The sequence below is a fragment of the Acipenser ruthenus genome, chromosome 36 (assembly GCF_902713425.1).
Source record: "Acipenser ruthenus chromosome 36, fAciRut3.2 maternal haplotype, whole genome shotgun sequence".
NCBI classification, from domain to species: Eukaryota; Metazoa; Chordata; class Actinopteri; order Acipenseriformes; family Acipenseridae; genus Acipenser; species Acipenser ruthenus.
The window spans coordinates 8,169,415-8,184,090 of NC_081224.1; the positions used below are offsets into that span (position 1 = coordinate 8,169,415).

At 41.2% G+C, this 14,676-nt stretch overlaps 1 protein-coding gene across 3 annotated transcripts in view; it reads left to right on the forward strand.

Annotated features, from left to right (window-relative positions):
• LOC131706682 (interferon-induced protein 44-like) overlaps positions 1-14,676 on the forward strand; it is a 65,789-nt gene that overhangs the window by 22,668 nt on the left and 28,445 nt on the right. For all 3 annotated transcript variants that reach the window (XM_059008254.1, XM_059008256.1, XM_059008255.1), the window contains 3 exons: positions 1,703-1,737; positions 1,819-1,864; positions 1,970-2,180. In XM_059008254.1, the coding sequence (XP_058864237.1) occupies positions 1,703-1,737; positions 1,819-1,864; positions 1,970-2,180 (292 nt within the window). The remainder of the gene's footprint in view (positions 1-1,702; positions 1,738-1,818; positions 1,865-1,969; positions 2,181-14,676) is intronic.

Genomic DNA, 14,676 nt, shown 5'->3' on the forward strand with positions numbered 1-14,676 from the left:
TAGCAGTTAACAATGTTTCTCCTAGATTCAGAAATAGACTGGCGGAATACTATAGTTTTAATTATTACTAATTCAATTGCAACACACAAGTGGGATTCGTTCTGGTAACAATTTATTACCTTAAACAAAAAATGAGTGTTGTCAAAAACTAGAATCTATATTCTCATGTGCAGTGTGACGGATTGCTTGGGCGGTGATGTCAGACCAGGAACTAGACAGACAATGGTGATTGAATGCGCCAATGCGTGGATTTAATTATAAATGAACAAATAAAACAGTTGAACAAAACAAAAACACTCAAAATAAACGGCACAATGGCCAAACAAACAGACAAACAAAACACTGACCTCTAACAGGTAGCGGGCGGGTGTAGACCCAGCACGCGTAGCATTTTTGTTAGTAATTTATTTATATTTCTCCTGACTCTCTCCCGTTCTCTCCAACCTCAAGAGTGATTTGTGCATCTATATATACACACACACACATCTGTGCCGGGATTCAATTACTAATTAATCACTCACTTGAATCTCAGCACATGAACTAATGTGTGCACTTCCTGTGCTTCCATACAGTTACCCATTTTAATCAGCATAGCCCCATTATATCCCGTGCAAAAATACATATACACCAACAATAAACACACTACATACAACATATAACACAAATTACACACAGGGGCGGGGCACTCTGCCACATATCCCCCCCCCCCCCCCCCTTTGTGCGCAGCACACATGGCCGGCCACTTCCCCCTTAAAAGCCCAAAAGTCCCATAGTCCTGAGCCAGAGACCTTAAGGGCCCCATGGGCGGCAATGTTCCCCATACCAATGCTGTCAGCGGAAAGGCCGACAGCTTCCAGGCTGGCTCCACCAGCTGCGTTAATTCCTGCAGCAGAAAAGCTGCTAAGGGCACTGCTGTCAGCGAAAATGCTGACGGTTGGGAGAGTTCCTCCTCCCGTGGCACCACTAGCAGTGGAAATGCTGTCAGTGGCAGTGCTGTCAGTGGAAAAGCCAACGGCTCCCCGGCTGGCTCCTTTAGCTGGGGCAATTCCGGCAGCGGAAATGCTGCTAATGGCAATGCCATCGGCAGAAATGCTGACAGCTCCAAGACTGGCTCCTCCAGTCTGGGCAATTCCGGCAGTGGAAATGCTGCCATTGGCAACGTTGGCCGCGGTACTGCTGGCAACGGTACTGCTGGCAACGGCATTCCTGTCAGCAGACGTGCTGACGGAGGCAGACTCCAGCAAATGCCACAGCAAATCCAGAACTTCCTGCAGTGCAAATGCTGCTGCTGGTTATAGCAGATATACAATTTACACAGTACACAGCGTTGTAATCATTCCACAGAACAAATAAGACTCAACCAGATTCCCAGTTTTGCTTGATATATCCTAGGATATTTGAATTCAATAGTACTACTCGGGTTGAGTCTAGACCATAGCATGCAGAAACAAAAAAACGTAGATCTCCACTTCAAACGGCCTTTCGGGTTCTCTGATTGAAATTCTAAACCAACGCAGCCAGATTCCTGGCTCGCCATCTCAAATTTCAATTGTAAAAAAATACAACTGCAGTTCCAAATAAGATGGAAAAAAAACTCAAAATGTCTGCAAAAAATCTGCCCCTTCTTTTAAATGGAATAGGTTTTCTTTTTCTTTATTAATTATCATCGTCTTTTTCTATTTTGTTTTTCTCTTGGCAACAGTCTTATAGGACAGTCATCTGTTTCGGAAAAAGATGGTAAGTCATATTAAAAGCCTCATCTTTACCACAGAAAGAAACAGAGCTGTGCGTATTTATGTATCTCTCCCCGTTTTGCAGATGAGCCGAAACCAGAGCCGTGGCGTGAAGATGAATTTAGTGATGAGTAAATGATCAGTTTTTTTAAATTATTTTTGTATGTTTTGAAATATTTGTAAAACTGAGCTTTTTAAAGTTTGACATTTCTTTTCATTTTTTACTTGTTTTACAGTGCTTACATGAAACTTCAAGAAGAAATAAAAAACCACCAACCACACCCTAAGGCTTCCACAACAAATATTCTTATTTCGGGCAGTGTGGGTTCCGGAAAGTCAAGCTTTCTAAATTCTGTGCTCTCAGAACTCAGGAGAGAAGAATTCAACGGCAGAGTGCAAAGCTTTCAAGGCGTGAGACCAGGTGCACAAACAAGCGTCACACAACATGTAAGTGTTTAAATTCCAACACCTCCTACACTTCTCATCTAGTGTGTTTAATTACTGTGTCCTGTCATCTCACTGGCAGTAACAGCAGAGAAAAAGCAGCAAGTTGAGGTTTAGGTGCTTTAAGCCGAGTGGGCACTAGTCTACTTGTTGCTAGGAAAATGTAGAAAGGGAGATATTCTTTGTAGAAAGTGATGTGGAAGCTACAATTTCGAGCAACTTTGTTGCAAGCAACTTCAAAGGACTTTTGATTTTGTAGAAGCAACATTACATCATAAAATTATTCAACCAATGAAAGTTGTGGGAAAGTCATGTGACTACCTGCTTCACTGCCAAATAAAAACAAATGGCAGAGAAAATGAATGCGAAACCGAACAAAAACGACAGTTAGGGGGGACTCCTTATCTTTTTTTTTCAGGGTGGTATATATTAGAGGTCGACACGGGTACCCGTAAACTAAATTACCCGACGCTACCCGGGTCTCGTTTTACTATCCAGGTTTACTGATTTGAAAATTTATAGAAAATGTAGAAAATTGACGATACAGTTGTAAGCGCTAGTCTCTGGTCAGCATAATAAAGACAATGTTAAAACAAGCTTTTAACGTCGACAGGAAGGGGTTAACTGACAGGATATCAATGTTTTACAGAAAACAATAACACTTATACAGCGAGCGGCAAGTACACCTCAGTAATAATAATAATAATAACTGCGGCAACTATTCCTGTCAGGAACTAAATTGGAAACAAAACATCCTAACAGAGCTCTACAGTGCGACTAATTTGTTCGCATATGCAGGCGCGTAGGCAGTTCTTCATTGTGAAAACAACAAAAAAAAAAGTACCCACTTTATTTTTTAAGAGTGTAAAATTGAGATATATAAAATATTATTTTTAATTTCTTCACATTACTGTGATCTCGGGCTGTACAGACACTGGGGTATGTCAAATTCGCTTCACAAAGACGTTTCTCATTAGTCAGTTTCCCAAGTTACTCTGTACTCTGGTTTACAGTGCAGCGCTAACATGAAACAGAGAAAAAAACAACCAATTACACATTTCTTTCTAAAGAAGCCAACTCTTGGTAAGAATCAATGTTCAGTGAATTTATCATTTATATTTGTTGTTTTTTTCCCCATACACAATGATGTTTAGCTGCTATACATTTTGATAAATCTTTTTTTTTTTTTTTCATGTAGAATGCTTTAACGTCAGCACAGCAAAAATCCAAGAACCTGTTTTTATGATGACATTAAATGTGTAGGTAAACCGGGATAGCTGGCTGTATGTTTTTTTTTTTTTCTCATCACTTTAACTGGACAGTCAGCTTGTCCAAGTATCACCCTACCTGCTATAGCATAGCGTTTTATTACAGCATAGTAGCTGTGTATTTGCATGTATAGCGACCCGGCCTGTGCGCTAGGCAGCACCGGGACCTCTGCGACTGGTTTCCCCCGCCTGAAGTACTGTACTGCTTCTTATCGTCGATTTATATTGACAAAAGAATATTAGAATTGAGTGAGAAACTGTGTATTATTATTATTATTATTTATTTCTTAGCAGACACCCTTATCCAGGGCGATTTACAGTCGTAAACAAAAATACATTTCAAGAATCACAGTGCAAGTAATAATACAATTAAGAGCAAGATAAATACAATGATGAATACAATGACTTTGGTTCAAACAAGTACAAGTCTGACAAAATACAATTCAATAATACAGCAGATAAAAGTGTCAGTGATAGTTACATCAGGATATAATTAAATACAAAATACTACAGATTAAACACTTGGCAGATTACAGTACTCTGAAGTACAGGATTAAATGCAGTAAAATAGGGGGCAGATAAGAGCAAGTAAAGCGCATTTAAGGAAGGGTGATATGTGTCCCAGGGGAAAAACAGAGGAGTTCAAACAGGTGCTTTCTGAAGAGGTTAGTCTTGAGGAGGTGCCTGAAGGTGGTCAGGGACTGGGCAGTCCTGACATCTGTAGGAAGGTCATTCCACCACTGCGGGGCGAGGGTGGAGAAGGAACGGGCTCTGGAGGCAGGGGAGCGTAGAGGAGGTAGAGCCAGTCTTCTAGTGCAGGCGGAGTGGAGAGATCGAGTGGGGGTGTAGGGAGAGATGAGGGTCTGGAGGTAGCTGGGTGCAGTCTGGTCAAGGCATCTGTAGGCTAGTACAAGAGTCTTGAACTGGATGCGAGCGGTGATCAGGAGCCAGCGGAGTAGTGGAGTTCCGTGGGAGAAGCGAGGCAGAGAGAACACCTGGCGAGCAGCGGAGTTCTGGATGAGCTGAAGCAGATGGGTGGCGGAAGCAGGGAGGCCAGCCAGGAGGGAGTTGCAGTAGTCTAGGCGGGACAGTACCAAGGCCTGGATCAGGAGCTGGGTGGCGTAGTTGGTGAGGAAGGGTTGGATTCTTCGGATGTTGCTCAGGAAGAAATCGGCAAGTGCGTGCCAGAGTGGAGATGTGCTGGGAATAAGAGAGGCAGGGGTCCAGGGTGACTCCGAGGTTCTTAGCTGAGGAGGAGGGAGAGAGTGTGGTAGACTCCAGAGGAACAGAGATAGAGAGATCAGAGGAGGGGGAGGAGGAGGAGAGAAAGAAAAGGAGGTCAGATTTAGAGAGGTTGAGTTTGAGGTGATGCGAGTGCATCCAGGAGGAAATAGCAGACAGACAGGTAGAGATACAGGAGGGGATGGTGAAGTCAGAGGTGGGGAAGGAGAGGAAAATCTGAGCATCATCAGCATAGAAATGGTATGAGAAACCATAGGATGCGATGAGGGGGCCCAGGGAGCGGGTGTAGAGAGAGAACAGGACAGGACCCAAGACTGACCCTTGGGGGACTCCTGTTGAGAGAGGCCGAGGTGTGGAGGTTGCTCCACGCCAGGTTACCTGGTAAGTGCAGTTGGAGAGGTAGGAGGAGAACCAGGCCAGAGCAGTGCCAGAGATTCCCAGGTCAGCGAGAGAGGATAGTAGAATAGAGTGATCGACATGTCAAAGGCAGCAGAGAGGTCGAGGAGAATTAGGACAGAGGAGAGCGAGGCAGCTCGGGCAGAGTTTAGTGAGTTGGTGACAGACAGGAGGGCGGTTTCAGTGGAGTGAGCAGAGCGGAAGCCAGATTGGAGAGGGTCGAGCAGAGTGGTTGGACAGGAAAGCAGAGAGCTGGCGGTGTACAGTCCGCTCGAGGGTTTTGGAGAGGAAGGGTAGGAGGGGAGACAGGGCGGTAGCTCTGGAGGGAGGTGGGGTCGAGGGTAGGTTTTTGGAGGAGGGGAGTGATAGAGGCTTTTTTGAAGGCAGAGGGAAAGAGACCAGAAAGGAGAGAGGTGTTGAGAAGGGAGGAGATGAAGGGAAGTAGAGCAGGAGCAGCAGCTTGAAAGAGGTGAGTGGGGAGGGGGTCCAGGGCACACGTGGTGGGTTTGTGACCCTGGAGCAAGGAGGTGAGGTCAGAGTCTGAGAGGGGCGAGAAGTTGGAGAAGGAGGGTGAGTTAGTAGGGGATGCAGTGGGTGTAGGGGTTGGAGCAGGAGGGGGTGCGGGGGAGGGAGGGAGAGGCAACGTCATCAGAGGAGATAGAGGAAGGAGGAGGAGGGAGGGAGGGTTTAGGAGAGAGGAGAAGGTAGAGAATAGTTTACGTGGGTTGTTAGTGGAGGCTTGGATTACAGATTGGAAATAAGTACATTTAGCAGAGGAGAGAGTAGAGGAGAAGGAGGAGAGGAGAGTGCGGTAAAGGTCTAAGGCAGCAGGGAGTTTGGTTCTCTTCCATTTCTTTTCAGCAGATCTCAGTGTGATTCTTGCGGAGCGCAGAGGAGAGCCAGGGTTGGGGATGGGAGGGGCGGGAAGGTCGGGAGGTGAGGGGACAGAGGGAGTCGAGGGAGGAGAAGAGGGTGGAGGTAGCAGAGTCTACGGAGAGTTGTGAAAAGGAGTCGATAGGAGGGAGGTGAGAGAGAGCAGTAGAGACAAGGACAGGGGGAGAGAGAGTGGAGGTTACAGCGAGAGGTGACAGTGGGGGTAGGAGGAGCAGGGAGAGAGGGGAGAGACAGAGAAAAAGAGATGAAATAGTGATCAGAGAGGTCAAGGGGGTGACAGAGAGGGTGGAGGGGCAGCAGGCCCTGGAGAAGGTGAGGTCCAGTTGACGGCCAGCTTTGTGGGTAGGAGGGGATGGAGAGAGACAGAAGTCAAAGGAGTGAAGGAGAGGGAGAAATCCGGCAGAGTGGCTGGGGTTGGAGAGATGGATGTTGAAGTCACCTAACAGGACAGTTGGGGTAGACAGAGAGGGGAGGGAGGAGAGTAGATAGTTGAGTTCATCTAGAAAGTGAGCGAGAGGCCCAGGGGGACGGTACAGTACAATTAGCAGGAGTTGACAGGGAGAGGTTAGTTGGACTGCATGAAATTCAAAGGTATTAACAGAGTGAGGAGAGATCGGAGGGGACAGAAAAGAGTAAGGAGGGAGAGAGGAGAAGACCAGTCCCACCTCCCCGTCCAGTGAGACGCGGGGTATGGGACAGGACGTAGAGAGAGGACAGGGTGGCAGGAGTTGCAGTGTTATCGGGACAGCCAGGTTTCAGTGAGAGCAAGGAAATCGAGAGAGAGGTGGGAGGCAAAGGCTGAGATGAAATCAGCTTTGTTAGCAGAAGAGTGACAGTTCCAGAGTGCACCAGAGAGTGTGCGGGAGGGGGGGAGAGGCAGAGGGATGAGGTTAGAGGGGTTGGAGGAGCAGCAGCGGAGAGAGGGCAGAGGACGAGGACGAGGACGAGAGGACAGAACAGGGATGTGAGAGACAGTCATAGCAGGACAGGCAAGACAAATAGGCACAGTGGGAGCAGTGGGGTGGAGGGTACAGACCTGACTAGTAGATGGCATCTTCCAGAGCGCTGTTAGGTTTGAACAGTGTCTCGGCGCAGGCCTCCCCTCGCTGGACTCCCACAGCTAGACTCCTGGCTCTTTTGCTGAGACGCTTCGGTTTGCTGGCGCTTCTTGCTGGCGCGGAAATAAGCTGCCAAATATATATATATATATATAACAACTGCGTGGCAAAAGAACCAACTAAACTGTGTGGAAACCAATCAAATAGCAAATCAACTTCTATTCAATTTAACCACTCACCTGGTACTAATCACACACCACCTTAAAGTTATCAAATGTAGTTAATTTAAAAATTACTTTAAGCAGGAACTTGCCTATCTGCATTATTATTATTATTTATTATTATTATTATTATTATTATTATTATTAATTTTGGTGAATACCTTGTCAAAGTACTATAGAGCTGTACACTAACAGCACCAGTCCCAGTGTCAGTACCAGTCCCTGTGTCAGCATCAGTCAGTGTCAGCACCAGTCCCAGCAGTGTCAGCATCAGTCCCAGTGTCGGCACCAGTCCCAGCAGTGTCAGCATCAGTGTCGGCACCAGTCCCAGCAGTGTCAGCACCAGTCCCAGCAGCGTCGGCACCAGTCTTACCAGCAGTGTTTGCTCCAGGACTTACAGACTGAGGGTCAATGTGGCCCCCTCTCAATTTTAGGGGGACATTTTCTTCAGTGAGAGGGTCAATATGTTTGATTCAGAACCAACCACCATTTCTTATTTTTGTTTGTTTTTAAATATGCCAGCAGTTTACTGACATTTTGTTTCTGAATAAAAAATAAAATTGTAAAGCTGTAGATACAACCAAGGTGTCTCTGCAATACTCACTGTCACTTTTGGGGACAATATTGGGAAATGTATCACAGTGATGCTGGTGTATCGCTGAGTAGAGGATATTCATTGTACCAGATCACATTAGAACAGGGGTTTTCAATCTTTTTAAGCTGCGTAACCCTTTCCAAAAAATGTAGTCCACTGAGAGAGTCATAAAATGAAAACAGAAAAAAGGTCTGTACAATAGCATGATACAACAAAACACACAAGCCTTGGAGTGTGTGATGGATACAATTAGAAAAGTTACAGTATTATAAAAGAAAAAATATATATTAGATTTACTTTTGGCTAAAAATAGTCCCTCAGACAGGTTCCTAGTTGTTGGAAACATCATCATTTTATTGTAAATATTAATTAATTAAAATCAACGAAGCCTCCGCGCTAGCCTCAAATCACTCAGAAATAACATAGGACAATTCCATGATAGCAAATGGCAGTCATGTATTTTTATTGATAATAAAATTACAGAAAAGGCGGCAAAGAAAAGTTCACTATCCACGCATCTCTACAGCTGACCTCATTACCAAAACATATTATTGGCATTTTTAAATTCTTGATGATTAAAACATACAGTACTGATGCTAATTAAAAAACAATAATAAAACGCTTACCTAGTATGTGATGGATGTCCCTGCTTGTTATCACACAAATCACTGATGAGGGCGGGGAAATTGGAGAGAGCTTCAGTCGCAAGACATTTGGCGTTTTTAATCTCTGACGGTATTTCGTCTTGATCGCCCTTTGCTAGTAATGTTCAAGTATTGAGCCAACAATCCATATTTTTCACTGGATTGAAAACTAAAAACTCTTAACTCTCACACCAGACTTAACGCATGGCAATACTAGACCGCATGGCAATACTTTGGTTTCTGATTGGCCATTCTGTATTTTGAAATGTAGTACTTAAGTTACAATAAACTTTAAATCGGGTCATTGAAAAAAAAAAATATCGATTTGCAGGCACGAACGCACACAGGAAATAAAATGAGTTAAAAACTAGTCTTTGTTTTTTAAAATATGTAAAAAAAAAATTATCTCTGACAGACCAACTGTTTATATGACATTTAAACAACAGGGCTTATTTAAAACGTACATATTTAATATGTAAATTAGTCATGTGTGCACTGAAGGCTCCGTCACAGCACATCAGTCTGGTGTTGGCGAATAAACGTTGATTTCATGACAAAAGTTTGCAATAGATTGGCAAATGGTACTAAATAAAATGCGTTGTCTGACATTTCAGAATTCTCACGTACCCCAGTTTGAAAACTGCTAGAAGAAACCACATTCCTATACCGTTTAAAAGTAGTCGTATTTGAATGCCATTGTCCTGACTGGTAAATTCTTACCTTCCCCTTTATTTTGACAATTTCCATATGGAAAATTGCATTTTTTTTTTGTTTACATTTTTCATTCTTAGACCCCAAGTAAATATTTTGGACAGTTTTCAAGGCAATTGATTTATTTTTACAACACACGTTGGTGTTGTTGATATGATAAACGCGTATATCTGCTTCAGGTACTGTATTTAATTTTTTTTCAAAGGTAAACGATGGCCCATGTTACACAGAAAACTAAAAATAAAATGTCAAATATACAATACATTTCGTTGGTTGTGTGGATTTTCTATATATTTTTTTTAAACTTATTTCAATACTGCACATAATGATATGTTTTTGAAAATGCTACTTACCAAAACCGTGACTGCACGTGAACTGAATTACATAATCATTTCCTTTATTCCGATTCCAGTGGTGTATATACAGTGCTGTATAAAATGGGACAGACTAAAACGAGACAAAACGGAATGCCCATTGACTACAATGGGGGAGTGGAATGCCCATTGACTACAATGAGCAAAACAGAAGGACGGTCAATATCTCCAAATCCCAGACAGGAATCTTAAAATCCTGAATACACTTTTTTAAAAATAAACTAGTACACAAAATAAAAGTGGAATGACAGGGAATGACAGCTGCTTTCTATGGAATGACAGGCCTGGAATACCGAAAACACACTCAAAACATAGCACAAATAGGAATGGCAGCCTATATCTCAAAATCTCTAACAGGAATCCTAAAATCCTGAATACTGTTTCTTCAAAATAAAGTAATACACAAAAAAAAAGCACTGAGGGTGTTTTTTCACTTAATCAGCTGAACAATAAAGGGCTGGTACCCCCTAGGTGTAAACAGTTATATCTCAGAAACTATTCGGAGTTGAATGCTGATATTTCAATTTTCCATCACTTCAATCACTTTTACTAACTTTGTGTCGATTTTCACAAAACAGAAATATTTTGATTTACATGCAGGTCTCACAAATGAAATACTTTGGAAGTTTTATGGTGTTTGTTGAAAGGCAAGCTCCATGATACCACTTGCATTGACAACAAAGAACCATGCAATCGTCAGTTGAAAAGTTGCCAGAACACAAGCTATCTGCACAGGTATACCATCTGCTGCTATCATGGTTAGGAAGTGTAGATAAGTAGTGTATTAGTGGTTTTTCTGTTACAGGCATGCACATATCTTTTGCCACAAGGGTTTTGTGCAGTTTTGAATACGAACGTGGAGCTATCCTATCCTGCCTTCTGCACTTGCAGTGTTTGTGATCTGAAATAATCACTGCAACCCATTTACGTACAGATGTACTCTCAATATATCCATACGTTTTACCTGTGATTATTGTAAATGCATTTAAAATTGTGTACAACCCACAGTCATCTGAATTGCTTTGCTGCACAGCATCGGAACACAGGATCACATTCCACTCATCTTTATTGAAAGTTGCGTCGGCTATCTGGTAGCAGGCAGCAACAATACGCAGCAACACTTCACCATGTGCTTTGGATCTTGATTGGTTTTTCATAGAATCAAGAATGACTAGTTCATGTGTAGAAAAGATTACCGCACCAAAACACCAGTGGAATCCAGTCCCCCAGACATCAGTGTTGAATGGAATTAACAAAATGTCTTTGTTGAGAGCTGCAGTGCTTTCCAGAAAAGGATAGAAAACGTCAGGTGTATCAGCTTTCACACACTGATATATGTATGTTGGGCATGCTAAAACGTTGCTGTTTTGCTTTGTATTGCAAACAAGAGCAGAAATTGCATCTTCAATCACCGAAGAATTGAGCCAATTTCCAGGCTGTAATGCTTGCATGTCATTAGTTTGCGGAATTCCCTGATATTTGATTTCAGGCATGTCCCATGGAAAGCTATTCACTTTGTTGCTTGGCTTTGGTGTGGAATGTTTAACTGGATTTTCATCTTCATCACTGAAGTCAAAGTGTGATGCACATTCAGCTATTTCACTGAAATTTAGTGTTTCACATTGTACTTGCTTAATTTCCTGTGTGTGAGTTAAGCAAGCAGAATGTAGTGCATTTCCTATGCTGTGCATTTACTCAGTCCTATTCTGCTTGGGTTTAGGATTATGCATTGTGTCTTCACATTGTTTTCTCTTCATTGCACCCTTTGAAGAGTCTGGCGCTGGTTCCACATCGTAATCATAGTCATCTTTCCTGGGCTTTTTTTTCCCAGACTGGTTTGCTCTTCCACGTTTACTTTTGCGCAGCACTGAGAGTGAATATGTGCGCTTATCTTCAGCTTCTCTGTAACCAATTGCCATCTGAGCAGCAAAAATGTGGTAGCATTTACCAGTACTTGGACAAGAGCAAGTAGAAGGCTCAGGTAGAAGCTTTACTGCATGAAAATGTGTTCCATCTATGCTTTTTACTACAAAAGTGCTACTTTGTGCACAGAGTGAAACATTTCCAGAATCTACACAGTATCTGGCCATAGATGTTTGTGATATCCGGTACTGTTGTCTTTTCTCCACACATGCCACTTGTGTTGCAGTACTACCTTTAATCTGTTCAATGATTGTTTCCAGAGGATAAAACACTGGAAGTGGCATGTGAATAGGACTCTCGGCCAGGTGTTGAAACTTCTTCTTGAGTTCATAGTTTCCAAGCCCAATGTGTGCATGTCTGAACTCATGGATGTAATACATCTGCATGTAGAACATTGCCAGTACCATGCTGTCGACAGGCATGGTTTTCCAATCAGTTTGCTGCTTTATCACTTTATGCATGCTTTCACTGATATTGTTTGTCGCGGTCATGTTATTCTGGAAGGCAGCAAACCTCTCTAACAAATTTTGCAGCATGCTGTGCAATAGGATCCTTGATTTGTTGGTCAAAATACTCTTGAAATGGAATGCTACATTCCAGACAAAAATGGTCATACAGCTCCTGAAAAGAATCCAATGAAGAACTATTGATGAGTTGTTTTACATGATCTTTTAAAACTTTTGTGTCATCCTTTAACCCTCCATGCTGTTTGATCCAATTGTCTACATCTGAAATGATGTGATTAGAACAGAAGATGTGTGGGAGGTTTGGGTAACCTTGCTGAATGGAATCCACAATTCCTCTTTCTCTGTCACTCACAAAAGGAATGGCATGTATTTTGTCACCATTCAGCAGGTTCAAAATATACCTCAGAAAGTTCTGATGATAGGTTTTAAACTTCCTTTCATGTAACAGGAAGGCAACTGGAAACACTGGATCCCCAATCAAAGATACATTGCGAATTACAAAGGGTGATATGTAGAAATCACCAAGATTAAATGTTGTATCACATGACATCAGCTGAGGAAGAGCAAGATCGTTGCTGCAGATGTCAATGAGGACCTGAGCATCGCTTATGAGAGTAGGGTGCCCAAATGAAACCAAAAGATCTGGGTAGAGTGTCATGTTCCACATAATCTTTCAGATGCACTGCAAGTTCAAACAAGCTGAATATTACATCATTGGAAATTCGTTGTTTTTTTGTTTCTTGGTAAATAACATTTTTCACTTGCTTCAAGTTACGTGGGCGATCCACAGCTATGTGCTTGTCAGAGCCTGTGTTGGACTGTGTACTGAGAACTTTTTGATATATTTTAAGAGGCTCCCCCTGTGACTTTGCTGCCTCCTTAATATGCGTCAGGGTAGACTTCATGGTAGGGATGAATGGTTTTTCAGAATGTTTTTGTAAACCGTGTGGTGATGGTTTGTACAAAGCTTCATTTCCAAGTAATGTATGACATACATTTGTCTGTTTTGTGGCTCTCGTAAACAGTAAATATGACGGCGAAAACCAAAAATTGAATCTTTTCCTTTGCTGTCTTTTAAATAATAGTACCGTTTCAACACAGCTGGAGCATTCAGTCGTCTAGGATGATAGTTTGATCCTTTGGATATCCATCTATACTGGTCAAAACGAACATCAAATGCATTCTCAGTAGAAGAGGATAATGAACAATACACATACAGTTCTCCTCCCTTTGGTTGCACGGGAGGCAGATTTATGATTCTAGCATCATTAAAATCTGTTGTTGTAAGAATGCCATGCACCTGTTCCATAGACAGATCCCTGTCTTGGTTGAACATATATGGAGTATTAAAATACGTCATTTTGTATATTTTTCTCCAGTGCTTCAATCTTTATACCATACAAATGCACCAATAAAATACCACTAAATTGAGCAGGTTAACTTAAATGTGTTTATTTTCTTTTATCTGTGAGAAAATAATATTACAATGTTTTCTCCGCATTATATTGTATGTAAAAGTACACTATAAAATGTAAATAATTCTGTCAAGGGATTTTTTTAATGTGATGTATAACTGTATTATTTTGTGGTGGGGGTTTTTCTACTAACATTTTAAGCCAGTAATTCTTAGGCTTAAAACTTAATAAAACAAAAATATATTCACTTCTTTTTCTATGAACAAACTAATCCAAATTAACCAGGAATCTGTTATAGTTCTTAAAGACAGCTACTTGCTTTGCTGAATACAATATAAAGAATGTTCAGAAGAAACAGCTTGAAACAAAAAAGAGCTCAAACAGATCAATGTTAGCAGAAAACAAACTAGATGAGGATAAAACAAATCCTTGCATTTAAACTATTTCCCCCCCAAAACAAGCCTTTTTTTAATCTAACTAAGACTGCACAATGCAAAAAAAAAACAAATTAACAGTTTTATATTAAAACTAGCAACAGCATTTTTTTTAACAAAATGTGTTGATGCATCTTAGCACTTTTTTTACAGTGTACACAATAACCTGTAGATATTGTGTACAATTTGAGAATTTGAATTGTTAAAAAAAATATGTATAACAATTTATCAAAAAAAAAAAACATAAAGTCTTAATGTGCCTAAGCACAGGTCCACAATAACCTGTGGGATATTAAGTAAAATAAAAAAATAGAAATACAAAAAAATTGTTTAATATTAATATTTTAATAACCACATTTTTGCAAGAAAATTAGTTGTTTGAAAATGAAATCACAGCAGAATCTCTTTGAATCTGTCTCTGAATGCTTCCTTCACGAAGAGCAGTGTCATACACTATAACTGTCACTAGCTGCAACTGAACATTTGGTACCTCCCCTTTCTCATTTGATTGATTCATTTACTTTCAAAACTAAACAAGCCTTATCTACAGCAAAAAAAAAAAAAAAAAGCACAATACTTGATATTTGATTTAATAAAACCAAATGCTTTATTTAATATTTAAATAGAAATTACTTAATGATAGACAATTACTGTGAAGAAATGGATTAACAATTTAGTTTTCTGAAGTATGCAAAGCTAATGAAAAGAGAGTTAATCAGTTAATTATTGTAATGCTGTCCATCTCTTTATTGCTGTTAATTTCTTCTTATTTTTTATTATATTTCTAAGCAGACACTTAGATTTAGACACTTTATTAAGGGTGAATTACAATTGTTTCAAGATATAGCATTATTTTA